This window comes from Astyanax mexicanus, chromosome 23 (assembly GCF_023375975.1).
Source record: "Astyanax mexicanus isolate ESR-SI-001 chromosome 23, AstMex3_surface, whole genome shotgun sequence".
NCBI lineage: Eukaryota > Metazoa > Chordata > Actinopteri > Characiformes > Acestrorhamphidae > Astyanax > Astyanax mexicanus.
Window position 1 is genome coordinate 32,393,572 of NC_064430.1, and position 22,700 is coordinate 32,416,271.

At 40.2% G+C, this 22,700-nt stretch overlaps 1 protein-coding gene across 8 annotated transcripts in view; it reads left to right on the top strand.

Annotated features, from left to right (window-relative positions):
• tp53bp1 (tumor protein p53 binding protein, 1) overlaps positions 1–22,648 on the top strand; it is a 45,372-nt gene extending 22,724 nt beyond the window's left edge. For 5 of the 8 annotated variants that reach the window (XM_049471391.1, XM_022665132.2, XM_049471388.1 and 2 more), the window contains 13 exons: positions 4,715–5,024; positions 5,102–5,182; positions 5,789–5,938; positions 6,963–7,183; positions 8,897–9,040; positions 9,824–10,215; positions 10,841–11,032; positions 14,037–14,207; positions 14,802–14,990; positions 19,169–19,263; positions 19,348–19,544; positions 20,055–20,191; positions 22,336–22,648. In XM_049471391.1, coding sequence (XP_049327348.1) covers positions 4,715–5,024; positions 5,102–5,182; positions 5,789–5,938; positions 6,963–7,183; positions 8,897–9,040; positions 9,824–10,215; positions 10,841–11,032; positions 14,037–14,207; positions 14,802–14,990; positions 19,169–19,263; positions 19,348–19,544; positions 20,055–20,191; positions 22,336–22,520 — 2,464 coding nt within the window. In that variant the 3' untranslated portion in view covers positions 22,521–22,648. The remainder of the gene's footprint in view (positions 1–4,714; positions 5,025–5,101; positions 5,183–5,788; positions 5,939–6,962; positions 7,184–8,896; positions 9,041–9,823; positions 10,216–10,840; positions 11,033–14,036; positions 14,208–14,801; positions 14,991–19,168; positions 19,264–19,347; positions 19,545–20,054; positions 20,192–22,335) is intronic. The other 3 variants (XM_049471392.1, XM_049471393.1, XM_049471394.1) reach the window with 3 other exon arrangements.
• The last annotated feature ends 52 nt before the right edge of the window (positions 22,649–22,700 follow it).

Genomic DNA, 22,700 nt, shown 5'->3' on the forward strand with positions numbered 1-22,700 from the left:
AAACATTGGAGCCTCAAAACAAAACTCTTAAATAATCATGCTTTAGTAAAAGAATCAGTGATAAAGTTGAAGTTGTGCCGGAGATGGGTACTTTAACAAGACAACGACCCTAAACACTAAACACTGCTCACAATCTAGAAACAAGTACAACATTCTGGAATGATCATCTCAGTCCCCAGACCTGAATATTATTGAAAATCTGTGGTGTGATTTAAAGTGGGCTGTTCATGATCAGAAACCTGAATCAAACCTGCCTGAACTGGAGATGTTTTATAAAGACGAATGATCCAAAATACCTTCAATCAGAAGCCAGACTCTCATTAGAAGCTATAGGAAGCATTTAGAAGCTGTTATTTTTGTAAAAGGAGGATCTACTAAATACTGATGTAATTTTTCTGTAGGGGTGCCCAAATTTATACACCTGCCTAATTTAGTTTAAATAATTATTACACACTTTCTGTAAAACCTATAAACTTAATTTCACTTCTCAAATATCACGGTGTTCTTCTGCTACGGAATATTTAACTAAAATTGCTGATCCCAACAACCAATGATTAATAAAGGAAAATCCTGACAATTATCAGAGGTGCCAAAACTTTGTAATACCACTGTATGATACTTTACATTATACTCTGTTGAGGTTTTCCATCATATCTTGTCTTCATATCTATATTGCCCCATTTCTCTTAACCCCATTAAGGTGAGTTTTACTATCTGTTGTAAAGACGGTGAGAAGTATGTCAGATGTAGGAGTTCACTATATATTCTCTCTCTCTTTAATGCGCTGGTATTGTGTGAGTGTGGGGCGTGACTCTGATTTCCTGCTGGTGTCTTCAGTCTGCCTGTCCTTGGGATTTTTGTGGAGGTTATTAATAGCACTCCCTCAGTAGAGAGGGTATTTTGGGAAGGCATTAAGCGGGTTTGCTAGTGGCCCGTTTATTTGGGCAGAGTAGTAGTGTGCCCTACTTCCACCATCAGAGCAGCTCATCAGGAGGCTATTCTGGGCTGGAGCCAGCAGCCCACAGAGAGACTGGAGGACCTGCTGGTTTTAGGTTGTTACAGGGCTGTTGTAGAGAGACCTTCTTCAAGGTCTCCCTCTCCTCTTCTGTCCTCTCAACCCCTAAATATTCTCCTTCAATGGTGAACAAATTAGGGTTTTACTGATACCGTATTGGTATCGGCGCCTATACTGGTATCGATATTGCCAATGGGTATCGGCCAGATGTACAGACAAAACAAAGTAGCATAGCAAGTGCTAACCTACTGCAGCGTGCCTTTCTGCTCAAACAGCAAACTAAACAATCAAACCAGACTAACCTGCTAACTGAACGCTAATGCTAACCGAGCCAGACGCGAACCGAACTAGATGCTAACGCTATGGAGCAGGATTAAGGGTGCTTTCACACATGAAAGTCCGGACTGTGGTCCGAACCGAGGTTCATGTGTTGCTACATTGTATATATTTGGTCCCCTTATTTTTGTTTTCACACTGCAGTTTAGGGAGCGCACCAAAGAGCTTTGTGTGATACTCCTACATCCTTTCATCATCACTTACGAATCGATGTGTTTTCCTTAACTTGATGCTGATTGGTTTTAGAAGGACATGCGTCTGACATTGGCGTGTTGATAATTCAGAGGGGGGTTCATTCGGTGGAAAGCCTTTCCAGGTTCAGGATAAAATGAATGAACAGATATATTTCGTCTCCATAGTAGAGCTGCTGCTATTTTGTTTTTATACCAGCAGCAGCAACTTCAGCACAGTACTCTAGATTAGTTCAAATCTTTCAAACGAACGAGCTCGTCCTGAAGCAGCTGTATCCACGCCTCATTTTTCCTGCTTGTCCGGTTATTTTTCTTCTTCTGCTGCCATTGCTGAGGAACGCCTGCTCAGCTTCCTGTAATTGGTCCGAAAGTTCGAACAATCCAGAAAAGCGATTTCACACTGCAGGAGAACCGGATCATGGTTCAGAAGATCCGGACTGAGACCACCTTTCTTGGTTGGACCAAAATCTGGTCCTTTGGTCCAGACCGTGGTTCGCGACCCCTTTCACACCTGCTACTTTGGTTCGGACCAAACTGAAAAGTCAGAAAGTCCGGATCAAACGTGGCAGGTGTGAAAGCACCCTAATACTTGCCTGAGTAACAGTCTTATCCTCTTAACGTGCTCTGGCCCACCGGCAGGCCAGAAAAATATAATTATTATCTGGCTGTATTTATGAATGATTATAGGCTCAATATAGACACCCAATATGCCAATTTAAAGCTTAAAATGTCTGCTTTTCAGTTATCTAGAATATCTGGCTGTATTTCCTTTCAGAAAATAAACATTTAGGGCGACATATGCTTTTTTTATTAGAAATATTAATCATAATTTTAATATGGTTTTTTTTTCGTACGTTCCTATTTGATCCAATGTGGACATGTTCTTCATCATTCAAACCATCTAACTCTCAGGATTACAGAACCATTTTACTATAGGATGCACGGTTCCTGAATTAGAACCGGAAGAGTGCGTTAGACTTTTTCACCGCAGCGTTTTTTACAGGTCTCTACTCGGCGCACGCTTGCCCGCACACCCAGCCCCCATCCAGCGCTCACCTCAGACTTCTGCCTTCAAAATCGCTCCACATATCAGAATATCCATCAAACCAGTCCCCAGTAATCCTGATTTTGCTCCAAAGAGTGCTTGAAAATTGAGCCACAAAAATATATTTGTTTTAAAGCTTTATTAAAACCATCTGATTACTGCGTTCTATTGTGAAGTGAATAAAATCTGTCGGTCAATCGGATGGCGCGTTATGCTGAGAGAGAGGTTTGGCGGGATAAAAAAAAAAAAAGATGAAAACTTCGGAGCAGCCAATCAGGTTATTATATCTCATTCAGCATAAGACAGTTGGTATCGGTATCGGTACTCGGTATCGGCAGATACCAGAAAAGCTGTTATCGGTATCTGTATCAGTAAGGAAAAAGTGGTAGTCTGTAGTGAAAATAAAGTATTAAATGATGCATCACAATGTTTTACACATCTGTTGCTGTGTGTTTGCAAGTATTTATAATAGTAAGTATAATGCTATAGTGTTGCTATGGAGATGCTGTTGTGTTGCTGGACTGTTGCTATGGTATCCTTGGTAGTTTCTAGGGTGTTCGCAAGTGAATGAAAGTTGGTTGCTAGGTGCTGTGGTTGCTAGGCAGATTTTTACCAGATTTCTGTGAAGCTGCTTTGTAAAATAATTTGTTACATAAACTGTTTTCCTTAAAACATATCCTAATCTATTCTCATCTTAGGTTAATATTTATTATTGTTCTCATCGTATCAACACCTGGTTTGGTAAACTGATACATTTGGTAAATCAGGTGAGCTGCTAATGGAACTGAACATAATATACACATGCTGGCTAAGGGCATCCAGGAGAAATCTGGAACTACACTGTTCTTCAGCTCGGCTCACAGGATATAACGTAGTTAAAAATGAGAATTCCTTGTGTGCATGTGTTTTTGCATCTGTTTAAATCATATGGGGTCCTTTTTTCTGGTAAAAACACTCATATTGCTGACATAAATTAATTAGTGTTTGTGTGTATATGTATGTATGTATGTATATATATATATATATATATATATATATATATATATATATATATATATATATATATATATATATAATTAGATTTGGTTTCCATGGTGGTGTGTTTGTAGCATTCACCCATGCCACCACAGCAACAAAGAGTTTGGTACGGTAATTATATCTTTAGTATTGCAGTGTACCTGCTGCGTTGTTGCTAGGGGGTTGCTAGGCAGTTGTATCCCATATGCCATATGAACGGAATAGTGTCTCAGGTGTTGTCCCATAGTTGCTGTGCTATTCCATGGTAATGCTTAGTGTTGCAGATGTTTGTATTATTGTTACGAAGGTGCAAGGACTTTGCACCATATTTATTACATTCATACCGCATACCATTTATACCACATTTATTTATCTGCTGCTCTATGTCCAATCAGAAATGTGTATAGATGCACATACGCAATCATAGAGTCTGGAGTTGGAATGGTCGAAATTTACACAACAAGAAATAATAAGAAGAAAATGAATAAAATATAATATACATCTGATAACAATACAGTATAATATAAGCATGGTGGCTTCATTAACACTTCTAGGATTGACATCTGGTTCCCATTACCACCACTAAAAATAAATTAAGCAGAGCTCTGCAGAAAGTTATGCACGTTATTTTGACATTAAGTACATTTATTTCTTGTTTTCATTGTTAACTAACAGCATTAATTATTATTAGGGATAGTGCAATATTGTTTTGCCGAACTGTATTGACTTTCAAAAAGTGTTAATTTTTATTTATTAATTTAGATGAAAAGATTTACTGTTTGAACCCTGTCAACTAAATATCTGTTATACGCTTGTCTTTGGATTCTTCTTTTCTGATGGGATTAAAAATAAACTTGTCTTTAATCAGTTTTTTCAAATTGTTATAGTATGAGAGTATTAAAATTAGATTTAACAATCACACTATATTGCCTTCTTAACCCCTGTATTGATACACACTGAATGCGTACCAACCCCCCAACCCCCCCCCCCCCCCCTCCACCGCACTGTTTACTGTAAATTAAAGTTACACTGTTTCACAGCCTCTCCAGTATGAGTTGTAACACAGGACTGAAACTTGTGTAATGAGCTGTTCCTCCATTCCTCCACTAGGTGTCAGAGCCAGACCGTCCAGAGTCTCCCGAGTACCGCCGACTCTCCTGAGCGCCCCCTGGAGGCAGTACGTAACGGTGCAGCTGATGAACTCGATGGGGTCGTTCGCCAGCCGGCACAGCCCAACGGCACAGCTGTGGACCCGGACCCTGTGGCCACTCCTCTAGCTGATGTTCTGCCCTCAGTGGACCGTGAGCAGGAGGTCCCCAGCACTTCTGCACAGGCCCAGTGTAGGACACCAGTACGACAGAAGGCCGTGTCTCAGCAGACCAGTGTTGACCTGGCCTCGACCCCCAGCCCCTTCAGTAAGGTGAGAGTATGATAATTGAGGCTGTAGGGAATTTTTTATTAGTGTTAAAAGATGAAATTTACACTTCTGTTATGCAGCCTCTTTCTCCACTTCAGCAGAGAGCTGTATCCCAGCAGACCAGCTTTGATGCTTCTGGACCACAGGAATCCTCAGGCAGGGTGAGAAAGAGAGTATATATATTTCTTATTTATTTTTTATTTTTCTTTATTTTTCTTTATTTTAATGCTAATTTTTCATTCTAGTTTTAAGTTCTATTATTTATTTAATCACTTCATCATTTTTAACATTTTGCTTTACTTTTACTATTATCTATTTACTTATTTTATATTTTATACATTTTTTACCTTTTGTGTCAAATTAGTTTTTGTGTTGATATAAAATGAGTACTTTTATTTCTTATTATTTCTAAATTATTATTAAATGTGTTCAATCCCTTTGATGTTATAAAGGCAACATTGTAGATGAGGGTCACCCTCAATGTTTTTTTTCCCGAGTGAAAATGAAGGTTAATTGATTATCAAAGGTAATTTTAGGTGCTGCATAGAAACATATTCCATGAAAATCTGTGTACAAATGAGTGTAACTTTTTTGCTACCTGTAGTAAATTATAGAGCAGTGATGGGTCCAATTCAACATTAGCTGTTACGTTACTGTTAGATGAACACCGAAATGTGTATGAATCCATTAAGCTCAGGAACTGGAAGTAAGGTTGCTTTGTGCGGTTTAACCAGATTAATCAATTTAGTGCTGTTCCATTTTGAAAGGGTGAGCCAGTGACCCCGACCCGCTCCCAGCCAGGACCTTCTCACCGCCGGCACATCCGCACCATTCAGGAGGTGCGCACCACCATCACCCGCATCATTACTGATGTGTACTATGAAGACGGGAAGGAGGTGGACCGCAAAGTGGTTGAGGTAAGGAATGACTCCAGTGTGTGCTCTGGTGTTTCAGGGTCATGGACAGTAGTTGGTACTGAGTATGTGCAAATTTTATGTTTATTTTGCTGCTTGAGGTCCAGTGAATAACCTTATATGGTGCAACTCCACTTAACATAAATAGTACAAGTGTAAGCAGTAAAGTGCCAGGGCCTTTAATGATAAAAAAAAATGGAAGTAAAATGGAAAAAAGTGTATTGTGACTAAAGAAACTGTGTAAAAAAAAAAAAAAAAAAAAAAAAAAAAAAATTTAAATAAAGGAAAACATTGCAACAATATTTAGGAACACTTAGTAGTCATTAGTTAAGAACTTACAGCTGGTAAGTAGCAATTTACACAACACACAGCACATTCACACTTTCATAACTATAACTAGACAAAGACACAGCAACAAAGTTTAAAATCAAGTTTTTCTTGATCTTTTTCAGTAATCGATGTTATCGATATGGTACATAATAGGAGATACATGTTGCATATATTCAGGACTAAGCTTATGTAGGGCTTTATACGTCAGTCAATGGAGTATTTGACTGGAATCCAGTGCAGTGCTGATGGGACTGGACTAATATGGTAAAATTTTCTAGTTTTAGTAAGGTGCTGCATTGAAGTTTATTTTAAGTTACTGCTGGATCGTCCTGACAGTAGTGCATCACAGTAGTCTAGCCTTAATTAAAAGTCTTTTCTTTAGAGAAATTACAGATGAAGCCAGAGAGTGAAAAGTTTCATGCACCTTTAAATGACTTGAAAACTGGAGAAAACTAATGCAAGAGGAGATCTGGCTGACCCACATGGGGATGCCTTTAGCTCAGCTTATCGTAATTAGGGGTCTGACTCGTGAAGTGTAGTAATAAAGTAATTGCTAAGATGAGAACATAATAAAGCAGGTTGTCAGGGTCATGCATCACTGCTACTGGGCTACTGAACAGTAAGGGTGTTCTAAAACTTTTGAATGTTAGTGTATACTGTGCAGCTTTAACCTTTTAACATTAAGTCGTGTTCTCAGGAGTCTGAGGAGCCGGTAGTGGATCGCTGCGTGATGGACAGTGACATCTCCCCGTCCCGTACAGGAAGCTCCATGACCTCAGGAGATCTAGCAGATGTCAGCTCACTCTCGTCTAAGGCCTTGTCTCACCACAGCTCGAGTGGGACTAGCAGCACAGGAGTGGTTCCCGGCAGGACGCCTGACTTTATCGTGCCTCCTGTCCGAGGAGCTAAATCTGGCAGGTGTGTCCTCGTGCAGATCCGTAGAGTTTATTTTTTAATAACCTCTGCATGACCTCTACTAACACACAGCTCACTCTGATCAGCATTCCTGCTCCCTGCTGGAACCTGTGCACACACACACTGGACTTACACATAGATACTCTACAGAGATCTGAGAGTGTCTGCAGTGATGGAGGTCAGCTATGTGGCTGTGGTGGTCCCTGTACAGCCCAATACAAACAGATTATAATGTAGATGATGATGGGTGTCTACCATTAAACTTTGGGGACAGTAGCAGCAACTACCTGGCACACCATAGCATCCCTATAGCAATGACCCTGCGGGACTGTACTACTCATCCTGTCAGCACAACATCGTAGCACCATGAACATCATATTTTTCCCCATAGCTCCAAAACATTAATCTGGGATACTATAGCGATTTATCTAGCAAAACCATACCAACTACCATATATTTCGCACTATAAGGCACACCAGATTATAATAGATTCCCAGATTTCCACTAAGGCTGGGTGCAGCAGCATTAGCATCTATTGCTGGGTGATATGGGTAAAAATCATGTATCACGATATGGAATTTTTTATATCACGATAACAATATATAACAAACACAAAAATGAAGGTATTGAATCTGTAATTTTAGTTAAGTTTTTATTAGTTTCAGTTAAGGAGAATTTTCACTTTCAGTTTTCCTTATTTCGTTCGTTTCATTAACAATTATACTTGGTTACTTAGCTATATGGTGATTATCATGCCATAGATTTAAAACGAAATAGTAAACACACAGATGTGCATGAATAATTAATGAAATTACTGTAGAAACGATATGTATCGTTTTAGCAGCTAATGCAGCCTGTCAGCACTACAAGTGTTCTGGTAAGCCCGGGCAATATCAGCTAGCGGTCTGTCCCACATAGCTTGTTTTAACACTGTTAACACAAAGACTACAGCCTGATATACTGGCCTCTGAACGGTGAAAGAGCTAGCGCTTAGTGTGGTTAGCGGCTTATGCTAATGCTGTTCAAGTCTCGATACTGGAGAAACTTTACTGAAACTCCTGTATAACGCTGTACTTAATCTGACTGGCTTTACTTCTCCTTACAACCTAACTGATAAAATTCATACATAAGGAGCACCTGATTATAAAGCACACTGTCAATTTTTGGGAAAATTTAAAGGATTTTAAGTGCACCTTACAGCGCGAAAAATATGGTGTATCTTGGCCAACAAATCACAACCACTCAGCGAACTATAGTTTCCCCATAGCCAACATAGTAACTCCATAGCCTCCACTTGTTATACCATCGTGTATACCATAGCACTACTAAAGCCTCCACCAGGAAAAGCAAAGCAACACCACCAGTCATTTATCACAACTATACCAACCTCCATAGAGAGCTTACATTGTTTGACATGGGAATGCCAACTTTATATTTTGGAAAATTACAGTCTTGATCGCGCTTTATTTGCATCGCCTATTAAACAAATAGTGTACCTAAATAATAGCACAGAATTTGTTGCTAATATTGACACCATGTTTAATGATGGCAGTGCTACACTGATGGCTGTACACACACACACACACACTCTCTCACACACTCACACAAGAGAACAGACTTGGTCTACACAGCTTCCTCTCCGCCGCTGCTGCTCTACACTGGCTGGTTAGGGGCGTGTCCGCTGACCGTTTTCTGTCCGTGTGTGTGTGTCCTCAGCCCCAGGAGAGGGGGCAAGCAGCAGCCCCGGGCCGGTGTGGCGGTGGGGTCAGAAGTCACGTTTATACGGGGCTCTCCAGCTGCTGCACCACTAAGCCCCCGCGGCCACGCCCGGCGCGGACGGCCTCCGTCACGCAGCCCCAGGTGAGGGTGCTCTGCTGGCAGGGTCCTCACAGTCACCACAACCCCCCACCCACTCAGTCCCGTCACTTTACCTAACCTATAAACTCTTTAATTCTCTTCACTTCTCTTCTTCCTTCATTTTCTTTACAGTAGTTTTATTAGTTGTAGTAGACCTTTAATCTAAACTAACCCTTATTTTACCAGGTACTTTTTTTTATAAATAGGATGGATATGAATAAGGTATTTCACCTTTTAAAATTTTTAGAAACATATGAATACCCTGTGTTTATTACGGGACAGAGTCTAATCTTTTTGGGTTTTTTTTTAAGCATGTCATGATGGCCAAGACTAAGCAAATACAGATTTTTTTATTACAGATTTAAATATTAATAATAAAATAATATTTGATAAAAATAATGGTTAATATTTATTTTTACATTAGAACAAGTTTATAATTTATTTGTTTCTGTATACAACATTTGAACAAGTAACTAAGCTAGATTGTATAAGTATATTTGTAATCATAAATGTTCATTTTATTATATTCTTTTTACATCTACTTTCTAATTACACCTACTTTAAAACCCTCTTTAAAAGAGTGTAATTACATCATTATGCTTTTATCATTATAATATCAGTATAAAAATCTCTTGATATAACAGTAATATTTAGTAAAACAATTTCTTGGACAGTATCTTTTGTGTAAATATAAAGGCCTAATGTTGTTACTATAAGAGGACGGACGCTGCAGGCAGGGTGTATGAGCAGGTATTCTCAGGGTCTTCCTCTGCTGGTCTTTCTCAGAGGCGTGCGGGCAGGGCAGAGGGGTGGCACCCACGGGCAGCCTGGCTCATCTTCGGAGGAGGAGCCCTTTCCCCGTGTGAACGCTCAGGTCCCGGGCAGCCCGCCAGCTCGCAGCAGCAGTTCCAGCCACTCGGACTCCCTAAACACCTCACTCTCGGAGCACGGTGGGGGGGCCAGCAGCTTCGTGGGACTACGTGTGATGGCCAAGTGGTCCTCCAACTCCTTTTACTACTCCGGGACCATCACCCGGGACCTGGGCGAGAACCGCTTCGGGCTGCTGTTCGACGATAACCAGGAGTGCGAGGTACAGGGGAAGGACATCCTGCTGTGTGACCCCATCCCCACGGAAACAGAGGTCACAGCGCTGACGGAGGAGGAGTACTTTAACACAGGTGAGGAGAACAGCACTGGTTAACAACACCAAGTAAATATTTATTTATATAGCACATTAATGGAGATTGGGCGATCAGTCGGCTTTTTAAAACCATGTAAAACTGAGGAGTTTATTAAACTAAGCAGTTAATTGCTGAACTTGTTGTGCGTTCGATCATGTAGGTTCAGTGGCCTCAGCCTGGCAACCCGCGTGAGCTTCCTGTCTGTGAAGGGGTGGGCGGGTTAGACAACTCTCTCCCTCATCACGCACCCTTATTTCCTACAGATTACTCTTTTAATTCATTTATTTTCTTGTTTTGCGAATAAATTGCTGACAATGTATATCATTAATGTAATTTACACTATATGAAGGACACTGCCTTTTTCTATTATATAAGCTGCTCAGTTTGCTTAGTGTTTTAGGTTCATATTGCTCCCATGTCGAAGATTCGACACGGCAGAAAGTACTAATAAAATAGTCGATGTGTTGATTATTCCTAGTCCTAAGGGTGGTAAACACTGCAGACAGAAATACTCTGTACAGAGAAACATACAGATTATATTATTATAATATAATACATTGATTAAGTAGTAATCATAATAAATCTTAACCTTTCTTGTTTATGAACTTTGTGTGTGTATCAGGTCTGGTGAAGGGTCATAAGATGCAGGGCTCTGAGCTGCTGTACTGTGTGGAGAAGGATGGGCACAGCGTGTGGTACAGCAGGAACGCTGTGATTCTCACGATGGAGCAGGGAAATCGCCTGAGGGAGCAGTTCGCTCTGGGACCGTATGAACCCTCCACCCCTCAGACCATGGCCTCTGATATCAGCCTGGGTGAGTTCCCAGTCTTCTCTTTGTAAATCTTTATTTTTTCCTGGAAAAGTGATTATAATGGTGAAATGTTTTGATAAGTCTAAACCCTCAGTATCAGCTGATCTGATTTCTCTCAGTAGTTCATTAGTTTGGAAAAAGACACGTTGGGGATTAATATGAGTATGTGTCATTGGGGCAAAATGTCAGTCAGAGGCTTTTCTGCAACATGTCATAAAGGTTCTCAAACTGCTAGAAAGCACAGGGGAAATCCTCTATTTGAGGCAGAGTTTGTAAAGGGTGTATGTGTCAATCTTTTTGTAGAGACATTATTTTACTTTACTTTATAAAGCTAGGGAAGCAAAAAAAATAGACAGAATACTTGTATTCCTTTAACAGTTTAATTTAGTTATTTCGGACATGAGGATATTGTATTTTGACTTTTTATGTAAAAATACATTTTAGGAGAACGAACACACCCTGAACTCCTCTTCAGCTCTCTATATACAAACAGCTCCACACTTTTTCTCCATGTTTCCCTCAGCTATGAGGGGGTTTGGCTCTCGCTCCCTGTCTTCTTAATGTTAATAAACAATACAATTAAACAGTCATATTTATGTATGTGGTGGCACGCAATTAAACTGTTTTAAATGCTAGTTTCTCTGTATTTTTGTGAGGGAGACAGATAATGAGCCTTTATACTTTTAATGTTTGTGTGAAAGCAAGAGAAGAAATATAGCCGCAAGCGGCAATCATCGGGTTCAAGCACCAACTTGCACAATGGTGCCTACTGGAGCATTGAATGGTGATGTGTAAGAAGGTCTAATATGATTGGAGATGCCCTGTCACATTTAGAAATTATCAAGTTTTTCACCTGTTATTAATGTTGAGCAGAGGCCTTTCAACCTGATCAGTGCTTAAACTCACATGTACATCTAGTGAACTTTGTAGGATATTCATTAAGTGAGTTAGAACTAGTCAAAAGGTGTCTACATGTTATTGGTATTGATCAGGTGGCTTCAACCAGAATGTTCACAAAGTGGTATTCAGATTGACCTTTGAACCTTTGCAGAACAAGCTGAAATGTTTGACCAAACAAGTTTAAATTAACACAAAGGAGTGAATGTTCTGATATGACATGTAATTACGAAGTTATTATAAATCTAGTTCTGAATTAAATGGCGCTTCATCAAGCACCAACTAGCACAATGGTGCCTACTAGAGCATAGGATGGTGATGTGTAAGAAGGTCTAACACAATTGGAGACATTCTGTCACATTTAAAATGATCAAAAGTCTTTCACCTGTTATTAATGTTGAGAAGAGGCACAAAGGAGTGAATGTTCTGATATGACATGTAATGTCAAGTTATTCTTAATCTAGTTCTGTATTAAATGGCGCTTCATCAGAGTGATATTGTAAATGTCTTTAACATTGTGAGATTACAGCAAATACTGCAGAGTTACAGCAATTTAGGTTAGAAATTCCAAGGACGCACAGATTGCTTGATGCCTGGAGAGTATTGTATGTGAAATTTTCACAAATGTTTTTAATGAACATTTACCTAGAGACTCTACAGTGTGCAGCAAGACTGAAATGGAGGTGATAGGCCAAATATCCAGAGAGTAGTTTCAATATAGCTATTTTCAAACAATTAGCAATTATGAATGAACAAAGCACTTTTTAAACATAGTTGTATTGAGAAATTTGTCAGAGCCACTGTACTAAATATGGCAAAAACAATTAGATGTCAAAATAGTACAGCATGATTGACATATACTCGTTTTTTTGGAACAGCGCCCCCCAGTGGGCGGATTGTTTCAGCACTTTGCAGGTCACTACAGTGTCTCCACCTGAACATAACTGCCAAATATCATCCAGATTGGGCAACATTCAGCCTGCCAAAATGTCTGCTGAATGCTGATGGTGTTCAGCCATGTTGATTGATTAAGTTGCCCTTTGAACATCCTTTAGAGGCTGTATGATTCTGCATGCAAAGTTTCAACTTGCTAGGTTGCACGGTTGCTGAGAAACAGTGCTCCAAATTTACCTCTTGAAGTGAATGGGGCATATATCCGGAAGGACTAATTTGCATATGGCGGCCATATTGTTTACATATTTCAACTTTTTCTTAATGAATATTGAAGCGCATGCTCTCACGAGTGTTTTGATACCAAACATGCCAGGATTGGTCAAAATTCCTAGGACTAGTTTGCAAAAGTAGGTTTTGCATATTATGCAAATTAGCACAAAATCTATATAGACGGAAGTGCATGGTCCAAATTGGAAAGTTGTTGGTATTGACCCAAGGAATCCATCAAAAAAAGAATTTTGAATGTAGGTCTTATGGTTTTTGAGTTATTGAGAAAATTGTGAAAAATGAATTTCCTTGTTTATAGCGCCACCACTTGACCAATCGGTGCCATTTTTGTTGTCCACCGAGATGCACTGATCCTACATCTACCTACCAAGTTTCATTTCTCTATGACTTACGGTTTAGGCTGCACAACTGTTTTTACAGGAGAAAAAGAATAATAATAATAAGAAGAAGAAGAAGAAGAAAAATCTTAGCAAAAACAATAGGGTTCTACGCACCTTCGGTGCTTGAACCCTAATAAGTAGTTTTGAGATTTGTTTCATACTGTTTTAGACAAATAATAATTTTGTACCCTAAAACTGAACTCGAGTACTGACACAGTGTTTACATCACTAAATAAAACTGCTAATGCGTGGATTACTGGAGGATGTTCTGCCAAACTTGGCGTTTCCAAATCACGTGTGTTAAAGCGTTAAAGCTGACAGCACTAATTATATGAGTACCGGGATTCATCAGTTCTCGAGGACTGTGATTGGCCTTGATGCTCACAACAAACAGTAAAGCAAAAATAACTGGCTAATGTTTCATTAAAAATCGTTACAGGAACCCTCATCAGTGCAGTGTTTATGTAAACGGAGGGTCCACTCTGTCCTTCAGCTGTGAAACTGTGCTGGTAGTGTTGAGTGTTGAGTAGTGTGGATTATCTCTGTAGATAACCTGGTGGAGGGAAAGCGAAGGCGTCGGGGAAACGGGAACACGGCAGGAACTCCGACCCGCAGCGCCACCGACAGCCCCAGAACCCCAGGCAAGAGGAAGCAGAGCTCCACAGAGGACGAGAAGACCCCCGCCAAAAGAGGACGCAGAGGGGGCGGGGCCAAAGCGGGTACGGGCGCTGCTGTTTGTGTGGACAGAAATGAATAATTTCAGAAGAACATTTTGGACTTAAGAACATTTTATTATTAAAACACTCCTCTTACTGTGCTTTTAATAATACTGTACTTGTAATAGTACTGTGCTTTTTTAAATAATGGATTAATTTTTATATTCATAAAGGGTCCTATTTTTATGTACTATAATTTACATCATACATCTTAGTATTAATGAACTGCATACTTATATATTACTTATATTTTATCCTGTTTAAAGCTGTATTTTTTACTTGATTGAAATGACTTTTTAACCTGATGCTGAAATATATTTAGTGGTATAATGTGAAGCTGTTTATTATAAATCTGTGATGAACTGTTTAAAAGGGTTGACTGAGATCCCTGTGTTATAATGAGCTGCAGATCCTGTTCTCTTGTGGACGTTGGTATGTTACTGATTGTGTTTATTTGTGTCTTGGGAGCTCTGTGGTTATGGTCACTCTTGCACGTGCTATTTTTATTGTTGGCCCTAAACTTGGTGATTGTAGTCTATTATAAACTCAGTATTATCATCTATACACCCTTATTCTAGCTGTATTTGCGCATTGCAGGCTCTCGGCTGGCAGCGTGCAACACATCTGGGAGCGGAGTAGAGATGCCTTCTGACCCCAACGATCTGCTGGTGTCTCATGGTCCTCTGCCTGAGAGCAGTGACCTCTTCATGGGGTTTGTTTTCATGCTGACCACCTCCTCAGAGAATGACCGGGAGACCAACCAGATGACCAGTGATGGCGAGGAAGGTGAGAGACACTGTTATTTGACTGAGCTGTAGAATTAAGCTGTGGGTGAGTCCCTCTGCAATGGAAGTGCAAAGGTTGCAGCAACATGACCAAACAACAAGATTCAATTTACTAACGATTTACTTTAATGAGTTTAATCAGTTAATCGATTTGGTGTCAAATGAGAGATAGATAGATAAAGTTACTGCTTCATTACTCCACATGGTGGCGCTAATTAAATTAATAGAGTAAACCTCCGGAGAAGAATATATATACCAATAAATCCATAATTGCTGGTATTTGATTTAGGAGTATTTTATCCTCTTCAGAAACACAGATGCTGTGAAGTATCGTAGAGAATTGTCTTGTAAAGAAGCTAAGAACCACCAAGGAACCAATTATATCTTTGTTATGTAAGCTATACTGCCAGTACCATTAATGAGGCATTTGTACAGATAAAAAAAAAAAGATATATTTAATTATATCTCACTTAGGTTTGTTTTGCACAGTTAATTTTGTCCACAATAAAACTTAGTGTTAAACTGCAACATGTTAACACGTTAATCCAAACTGGACCAGCAGAAGAATTTGGTTTTATGGACAACACACATTTTTAAATCATTTTGGTATAGACGGTCCTTTGATTGGAGTGATGCTGTAGAACAGGGCTCGTCAGCTGTACTAAGATTTCTGATGCTTTGTAGAGTGTATCACAAACGTGAGTACACCCCACACATTTTCGCAGATATTTAAGTTTATCTTTTCATGGGAAAACTCTGACAAAATGACACTCTGACACATTGAAAAGTGTACATTTATTCTTCATTTAAAATAACTCAATTTACAGCCATAAATGTCTAAACCACCGGCAACAAAAGTGAGTACACCCCTTAGTGAAAGTCCAGAACTGCCTTAACTCTCCTGGGCATGGAGTTTACCAGAGCTTCACAGGTTGCCACTGGAATGCTTTTCCACTCATGGAGCTGGTGGATATTCGAGACTTTGCGCTCCTCCTTCCGCTTGAGGATGCCCCAAAGATGTTCTACTGGGTTTAGGTCTGGGAACATGCTTGGCCTTTACCCTCAGCCTCTTCAATAAAGCAGTGGTCGTCTTAGAGCTGTGTTTGGGGTCATTATTATACTGGACCACTGCCCTGTGACCCAGTTTCCAAAGGGAGGGGATCATGCTCTGCTTCAGTATTTTACAGAACATATTGGAGTTCATGTGTCCCTCAATGAAATGTAACTTTCCAACACCTGTTGCACTCATGCAGACCCAGACCATGCTACTCCCACCACCATGCTTAACTGTAGGCATGACACACTTATCTTTGTACTCCTCACCTAATTGCAGCAACACATACTTGAGACCATCTGAACCAAACAAATAATCTTGGTCTTTAGCAAAGCTTTCTTGTGTACATACTTCAGAAGAGGCTATCTTCTGGGGTGACAGCCATGCAGACCAATTTGATCTAGTGTGCAGCGTATGGTCTGAGCACTGACAGGCTGACCCTCCACCTCTTCGAATGCTGACAGCACTCCTGCGCCTGTCTTTCAAAGACAGCATTTGGATGTAACGCTGAGCATGTGCACTCAGCTTCCTTGGACGACCAACACAAGGTTGGTTCTGAGTGGATCCTGTGCTTTTACAATGCTGGATGATCTTGGCCAAAGCTGCAAGAAGATTGCCAACACCCTGAAACTGAGCTGCAGCAGAATGGCCATCTTCATCTAGTGCAACAATTCATATTTTAGGATCCTCCGAGAGTTCTTTGCCATGAGGTGCATTCAGTGACCAATATGAGAGTGTATGAGAGCTGTACTACTAAATTGAACACATCTGCTACCTATGCACACCTGAGACCTAGTAACACTAACAAGTCACATGACATTTTGGACAATTTGGACATTGAGTGGTGTAGTCTCTTAGGGGTGTACTCACTTTCTCTCCGGCTGTCTATCTCTGATGCTTACTTGTGCACTCTCTCCCTCTCTCGGGCTGTCTATCTCTCTCTTGCTTACTCATGCTCCCTCTCTCCGGCTGTCTATCTCTCTCTTGCTTACTCATGCTCTCCCTCTCTCTGGCTGTCTATCTCTCTCTTGCTTACTTGTGCTCTCTTTCTCTCCCTCTCTCCGGCTGTCTATCTCTCTCTTGCTTACTGGTGCTCTCTCTCTCTTTCTCCGGCTGTCTATCTCTCTCTTGCTTACTCGTGCTCTCTCTCCCTCTCTCCGGCTGTCTGTCTCTCTTGCTTACTCGTGCTCTCTCTCTCCCTCTCTGCGGCTGTCTATCTCTCTCTTGCTTACTGGTGCTCTTTCTACCTCTCTCCGGCTGTCTATCTCTCTTGCTTAGTGTTGCTCTCTCTACCTCTCTCCGGCTGTCTATCTCTCTCTTGCTTACTCGTGCTTTCTCTCTCTCTCTCTCTCTCCGGCTGTCTATCTCTCTCTTGCTTACTCGTGCTCTCTTTCTCTCCCTCTCTCCGGCTGTATATCTCTCTCTTGCTTACTGGTGCTCTCTCTCTCTTTCTCCGGCTGTCTATCTCTCTCTTACTTACTCATGCTCTCTCTCTCTCTCTCTCTCTCTCTCTCTCTCTCTCCGGCTGTCTATCTCTCTGTTGCTTACTCGTGCTCTCTCTCTCTCTTTCTCCGGCTGTCTATCTCTCTTGCTTACTCGTGCTCTCTTTTTCTCCCTCTCTCCGGCTGTCTATCTCTCTTGCTTAATCATGCTCTCTCTCTCTTTCTCCGGCTGTCTGTCTCTCTCTTGCTTACTGGTGCTCTCTCTCTCTTTCTCCGGCTGTCTATCTCTCTCTTGCTTACTGGTGCTCTCTCTCTCTTTCTCCGGCTGTCTATCTCTCTCTTGCTTAATCGTGCTCTCTCTCCCTCTCTCCAGCTGTCTATCTCTCTCTTGCTTACTCGTGCTCTCTCTCCCTCTCTCCGGCTGTCTATCTCTCTCTTGCTTACTCGTGCTCTCTCTCCCTCTCTCCGGCTGTCTATCTCTCTTGCTTACTCGTGCTCTCTATCCCTCTCTCCAGTTGTCTATCTCTCTGTTGCTTAATCGTGCTTTCTCACCCTCTATCTGTCTATCTCTCTCTTGCTTACTCTTGCTCTCCCTCTCTCCGGCTGTCTATCTCTATGTTGCTTACTCGTGCTCTCTCTCCCTCTCTCCAGCTGTCTATCTCTCTCTTGCTTACTCGTGCTCTCTCTTTCTCTGGCTGTCTCTCTCTCTCTCTTGCTTACTCGTGCTCTCCCTCTCTCCGGCTGTCTATCTTTCTCTTGCTTACTCATGCTCTCTCTCTCCCTCTCTCTGGATGTCTGTCTCTCTCTTGCTTATTCGTGCTCTCCCTCTCTCCGGCTGTCTATCTCTCTCTTGCTTACTCATGCTCTCTCTCTCCCTCTCTCTGGATGTCTGTCTCTCTCTTGCTTACTCATGCTCTCTCTCTCCCTCTCTCTGGCTGTCTATCCCACTCTTACTTACTGTTATTAATTATTATTATTAGTAGTAGTATTATTATTGTTATTATTACTGCAGGCTGGTAAATAACTATGTTGTGTCAGAATAATTATTATTTTTTGTTGTTTTTGGTTACAGTTTAGAAAAAGTTATCAAAAATTTTAAAACTATGCCCTAGCGATCATGCTAGGCTAAGTGCAGTCCTCTGATTAGCTGTGCTGAACATTGTTTAATGGTCAGACCGATGGTGATTTGATGTTATTATAGCCACTTAAACACAGTACTTAAGCAGTTTAACGCAAATCCCTGCTGCTGGTATTACCATATACTGCTCTAATGTTTAGATATGGTGTAAAAAAAAGTGAATAATAAAATTCTACTGTATATTTTCAGAGCTTAAAAACACATTGTACTAATTATGGTTTTAGAGTAATTGAATATATATATATATTTTAATCTGCTGCTAGTGAAGCCTCTCACTTATTTAATTATCTAACACTTGTGAGGGACAGCTGAAAGTTATTGCCATCATAAGGGTGGTAAGAATAACGAAAGTAATAATAATACTAATAATAATAGAAAATTGTTCATGTAAACTTGAGTATATGAGGCAGTAGTAGAGCGTCTGCCGATCTGTGGCGAGTGACAGGAGAGTGTTAAAACAGCAAGATGATAAAAATTCTAATATTGTATCAGTATTTTCCCATATTGCCACTCTGTATAATGTGCTTTTCTCTCCGTATGTTCAGAGTACGTTCAGACAGCCCCGTATAATAAACACTACACCGAGAGGCAGCTGGAGGCCGGCGGAGGGATGATCCTGCCTGCGTTTAATGAAGAGCAGGTAAGATCTGATGACCTTTAATGACCTCCTCCTCTTATTACAGAAGGTCTCTGCAGCCTGTAACCGCTTCCTTTCCCTTCACAGTGCAAAGCAGCCTATCAGAGCCTGCTGATAGCCGACCAGCACTGCCGCACCAGGACGTACCTGCTATGTGTGGCCGGCGGGGTGCCCTGCGTGTCTCAGGTCTGGGTGAGGGATTGCTGTCAGGAAAAGAAGCTGATGAATTACAGGAACTACCTGCTGCCAGCTGGTCTGGGGCCAGAGAAACGAGTCATCGAATGGTGAGGGTCTCAGTTTAGCGTTATTTTTTATTTGTGATCATTTTATTTTATTTATTAGGTTTTAGTTGAAACATCTAAGCATATTTTTAATTTAGTGTTTAAAAAATATCCAAACTGTACAGGACACGGCCACCTTAGGATTTTCTAGAGAATATAAATGTATAAAATATGTGTAAAGATTTTACAGAACTGAACTCCCAACTCCCACTGTCCAAACAAAGATTTATTTAGATACCAGTTTTCTTTTTTTTTTTAAACTGTAGGTGGGTATTTGTGCAGAAAACTTGTGGAAGATGTTGCTCAGGTTCCTAAATCTAATTCAGAGCTGTTTGTTTATCTTATGCAGTTAATAAATGAACAGGTTTACTGCCACATGCTCAGTTAAACCCCTCTCATGACGAATGATCAAACGGTGAAGTTCTGGTTTAAGTTTGGTTTAAATGTATTTGTGATCATTAATATTGATAAGGTTTGAGTTGAAATATCTCAGCATTGTTAATTTCCCCTCAGGCACTCACGCAGCAGCCCTTTTAAAGCACTGAAGGTGCTGCTGATCTCAGAGGATCGTGTAGATGTGTGGACTGCTCTGCTCACCATGTGCGGTGCAACGAAGGTCCATCAGCATAAAACAAATGGGAACAGTTCTGGTGAGTTTCTGAACTTTTCTGAGTTTCTTCAGGACTGAAACCTGTCTAGACTGTGATTGGTCTCTTTAGAGCTACACTATGTTCAAATATTTGTGGATTTTGGGATGAGGAGGTTGATGAACTCACTAACACTCATGTTGTGAATGCAGTCAGATCCTCACAGCAATTCACAAATGTCGATACTGATCAGTGTTGTCTGACCTGGGATATGTTCAGTTTATGAGGACTGTTTGCATGGTATCTGCGTGGTATCTTAACTCGTGTAATCCCAAAGCTCTTAAAACCAAAACTTTATTTAATGTCTGTGGCATTTTATGTCCATTTCCAAATTTGATATAGACACCTGCCTAAAATAATCATGTTAAAATACAAACCACTGATCATTTTTAAATAACAATTTGTTTAAAAGGTATTTTATAATAAAGTTAAGCAGCAAAACCAACCAAAACAATTCTAATTAAAAAATTAGTTTTTCTGTCTTTCAAATTGTCAAATTTTAACAGCCACAAATTGTAGAGTATTTCTAGCTAGCATTATGGATTTAGCTATTTTACTGACTAAAGTGCAGAGTAAAAACTCAACAAGAAACAACTAACAATGATATAAAAACGTTTGGGTACCCTTGAAATGTTTTTATATTTTTTCTTTATAAATCATTGGTTGTTTCAGCAATTTCAGTTAAATATGTCATATAACAGACAAACACAGTGATATTTGGAATGATTATCTCAAATCATCTCAGTCCCCAGAACTGAATATTATTGAAAATCTGTGGTGTGATTTAAAGATCAGAAACCATCAAACCTGACTGAACTGGAGATGATTTGTAAAGAGGATCCAAAATACCTTCAATCAGATTCCAGACTCTCACTGGAAGCTTTATGAAGCGTTTAGAGGCTGTTATTTCTGCAAAAGGAGGATCTACTAACTCCTATAAACTTTATTTCACTTTTCAAATATCACTGTGTTTGTCTCCTGTATGATATATATAACTGAAATGGCTGATCCAAACAACCAATGATTACAAAGAAAATAATGAAAATAATCAGGGGTGCCCAAACTTTTTTTATACAACTGTGTGCATTATTTATAGCCTGTAACCTTAATTAATAAGAACTTGAAACTATAGTAAAATCTCATCACTTACTGATGAGGGATGAGTCTTGAATAGTGGAGATGCGTTCAGTGAAGGAGTCTACTCATGGAAAGCTAATAAAATAGTCTAGTTTTATTGTGGCTCATAGCTGATTTTCAGCTTCTCTCTCTCTCAATGACAGAATGAGCTAAACAGAACCAGCAGTATTATTATGACTCTTTTTCAGAAAAATATATATTATGTTTTTAGGTAGTGGAGAGCTGCTGTAAGCATAGGTGTTAGAAAACCCTATAATTTCTCCGTGTTTTTTGTAATTAAAGTTTGTCAGAAGATACAGGAATAACAAGTCAGTAAATTTAACGCGTCAGTAAACGTAAACTCACTCATTTCTGAATATTGATGCCAAACATCGGATGAATTTAATGAGCAGCTCAATCATGTTTGTTTCTTATTGTGACTAAATAAATCATGTAACACAAATGACAGTTTCCTAACTATTAATAACATTTTAATATAGAAATCAGTTCAGAAGCAGTTGGATCGTTAAAACCTTTAATTAAAGATTAGAAGCACAATAACCCAGCACTTCTACGTTCTGTAAATCAGATCAGATGAACAAACAGATTCACACACTGTCCTGTATTGATGCTTTTAGGATTTTCAGTATATGGCATTAGGGGAACTGCCTGAGTTAAAGTGAAGGACAGACCGTGCTGTAAACTTCCACATCTTTTACAGGGTCTGTGACACACACACACACACACACACGTCACCATGGGTTCTTTAGGATTAAAACTGCGTTGTGAAAAATTTCCCTTTACCTACAGATATCTTGTGTCAGATTCATTATTATAAGAGCAGTGAACGATTCTGTGGATGCAAAATCAGTGTAGACTTCTTAAAGAAAACTATTCTTCTTAAGATGAAAACTCGTTTGATGAAAATGAACTCGTTTGATTAAGATGAAAAGGAGCGTTTGGGTTAACGAAGTCTCACATTAGGATGAACTGTTCTCATGCTGTTCCTTTGTGTGTGTGTGTTTTTGAAGATGTTCCAGCTGAGAAGTTTGACGTGGTGGTGTCTGCTCACCCGTGTCCTCCGGAGGTGCTGAAGTCGGCCAGCACCGCGGAGACCCCGGTGGTGTCTCTGGAGTGGCTCATCCAGAGTGTGATCTGCGGGGAGCGCCTGGCGTACGACGGTCAGCCCGAGTACCGTCACGACTCCTCCCCATAAGCCGTGCCCCTCGGGCACTCCACTCTCTCCGTCTTTTAAACGTCCTCGTCTGTTTTAGTGCATGCCTGCCTTTTACTGTATATAGTTTTAAGCTCTGTTTTTATGAAGTAATAAACTGTGTCTCTTTTTCTGCTTAGTTGTTTATTTTTGGAGCAGGAACACATGCAGCAAACCAACATA